At 49.2% G+C, this 2500-nt stretch overlaps 1 protein-coding gene across 1 annotated transcript in view; it reads left to right on the forward strand.

Annotated features, from left to right (window-relative positions):
• The window catches only part of nwd1 (NACHT and WD repeat domain containing 1), a gene marked incomplete at both ends in the record, with an annotated part of 21029 nt that overhangs the window by 14544 nt on the left and 3985 nt on the right, over window positions 1-2500 (forward strand). Inside the window, 4 exon segments of the mRNA XM_079245155.1 lie at window positions 545-635; window positions 704-846; window positions 930-1076; window positions 1078-1204. Coding sequence (XP_079101281.1) covers window positions 545-635; window positions 704-846; window positions 930-1076; window positions 1078-1204 — 508 coding nt within the window.

Below are 2500 nucleotides of genomic sequence, written 5' to 3' on the forward strand. Positions count from 1 at the left end.
TGAGATGAATAATCCAGTCCTGGTTAGCCATGTTAGCCACTTTGGGACTCCTAAAGATCAACAAAACGGATGTAGAGGGAAGAATCAGACTCGGACCTAACTAATGCAGGTTTTGATCCACTTCAGGTGGATCAAATATAGGAAGCAAAGTGGATTGCGTGTAAATGTCTTGTGGTTAGATGTAGAAAAATCGCTGTTAAAGTTCTGGTAGAAACCTGCCCCAGACCATGAGAACCAGATCCAGATCCATGGAACCAGAAGCTCTTCTGCATCTACCAATAGATTAACCAGTTTTCTTCTTCATTGGTTGTTTTGTCTTCTTCAGTCATTTTTGGTGCAGCCTCTCTACCGAGGCAGATTCAGACACCTTATTTATTGGGTCTGAATCATTTGGAACACAGATTCGGTCCAAAAGAATGCTAAACTTCCCCTGGTACCAGGTCGTCCTCCTTGTCAGAACCACCTTCCAGGACCAGTTCTTCCACATCCTAAAGCTGCTCTGTAGGCTAATCGACGTCCATTGCTGCGTCCTCTTCATCCTCAGATCTCCACAACCGGAAACCACACAGCTGCCGAGTTTCCTCTGCGCCCGTCGTTGCTGTTGGTTGCAGAGGATGAGAGCATCCTGTTATCAGGTGATGTCCTGGTCTCAGACACGTGACTCCAGTGGAGAACTCTGTCTGACGGCTGGTTTGTCCTGTAGGATGTGAGCGGACTCTCTTTACCATCAACAGCAACAGTTTGGACAAGTTTCTGGACCTCCAACATGACGACACCGTGTTATCCGCCTGCATCTCCTCAGACCGCCGCCGGCTTGCCTCTGGAGCTGCAGACCAGCTTATCCGAGTGAGAGGAAGCGGAAAGATTCAGAACACCTGGAGGACAAACCTGTTTGAAATCTTTTGCTGATGTCCATGTTGTCCCTGCAGGTTTGGTCGGTGACTACCGGAGCACAGTTGGACACGCTGACTGGTTCCCATGTTCCTGTCACGTCCGTGAGGTTCTACAACGACCTTGTGGTTTCAGCTTCTACGACCTCAACTTCCATTTGGTTTTGGAGTCTGAAATATGATGCTCGCCACAAACCCCCCCGCCCAGATCCCTGCAGGCTCCGCCCACATTGCCCTGACCAGAGATGGTGATCAGGTTTTCTATGTCCATCATCAGAACCAGAGAGAGGTGATGGACTGGAACAGTGTCACAGGTCAGAATGGATAGATGGATGATGGATGGATGAATGAATGAATGGGTGGATAGATGGATGGATGATGGTTAGATGGATGGATGAATGGATGGATGGTTAGATGGATGGATGATGGTTAGATGGATGGATGATGGTTAGATGGATGGATGATGGTTAGATGGATGGATGATGGTTAGATGGATGGATGAATGGATGGATGGTTAGATGGATGGATGGATAGATAGATGGACGGATGGATAGATGGATTCAATTCAATTCAACTCTATTTATATAGCGTCAAATCACGGCAATGCCATCTCAAGACGCTTTACAGACAGAGGGGAAAACATAATGAAGGCCAATTCATAACAGCCTATATAAGGAAACCAACAGATTGAGTTGAGTCCACCTCAATCTCCCATCCTGAGCAAGCACACTGGCGACAGTGGGAAGGAAAAAACTCCCTTTTAACAGGAAGGAAACCTCCGGCAGAACCCGGCTCAGGACAGGCAGCCATCTGCCTCTGCTGTGTGGGGGGAAGAGGACAGAAAGACAACAGACAACAGGAACTGCTGCTCCCGGCCAGGGAGACCTGCTGAGACAGGAGACATACATGTTACAGGTTGGAGGAAATCGACTGCTGCGGTTGCTCCTTTGCTCCCTCAGGAATCCATGGAGAGGGTGTTTGCTGTTATCCAATATTGTTCTCAGTTTATTCAGCGTGAGTCTCTCCACTACTGTTCCCAGAGAGTCCAGTCTCCTACCCAGCACTGAGCCCCCCTTTTTGACTAGTCTCTCCAGCCTCTTGCAGTTCCTGTCAGTAAGGCTGTGCCCCCAGCACACTGCAGCATAAAAGAGAGAACTGGCTGATTGGTAGAACATGACCAACATGTCCACACGTCAAAACACCTCAGCGAGCGCAGGAAGAACAGGCAACTCTGTCCCTTCCTGTAGAGGGCATCAGTATTGCAGCACCAGTCCAGCCGTTCATCAATGTGAACGCCCAGATATTTGTAACTGCACACCACCTCAATGTCCTCCCCCTGTAAGGAGACCGGATGATGGGGAAGCTTCTCCTTTCTGAAATCCAGGATCACCTCCTTTGTCTTTGCTGTATTCAAGTGCAAGCAGCACCTGTGACACCAGTCTCTGTAGGAGTTCACCAAGTTCCATTGGTAGATGGATGGATGGATGGATGGATGGAGGGATAGATGGATGGATGGACGGATGGATGGATGGAGGGATAGATGGATGGACGGATGGATGGATGGATGGATGGATGGTTGGAGGGACGGACGGACGGACGGACGGACGGAC

The sequence above is a fragment of the Telmatherina bonti genome, assembly GCF_933228915.1.
Source record: "Telmatherina bonti genome assembly, chromosome: 8".
Taxonomy (NCBI): domain Eukaryota; kingdom Metazoa; phylum Chordata; class Actinopteri; order Atheriniformes; family Telmatherinidae; genus Telmatherina; species Telmatherina bonti.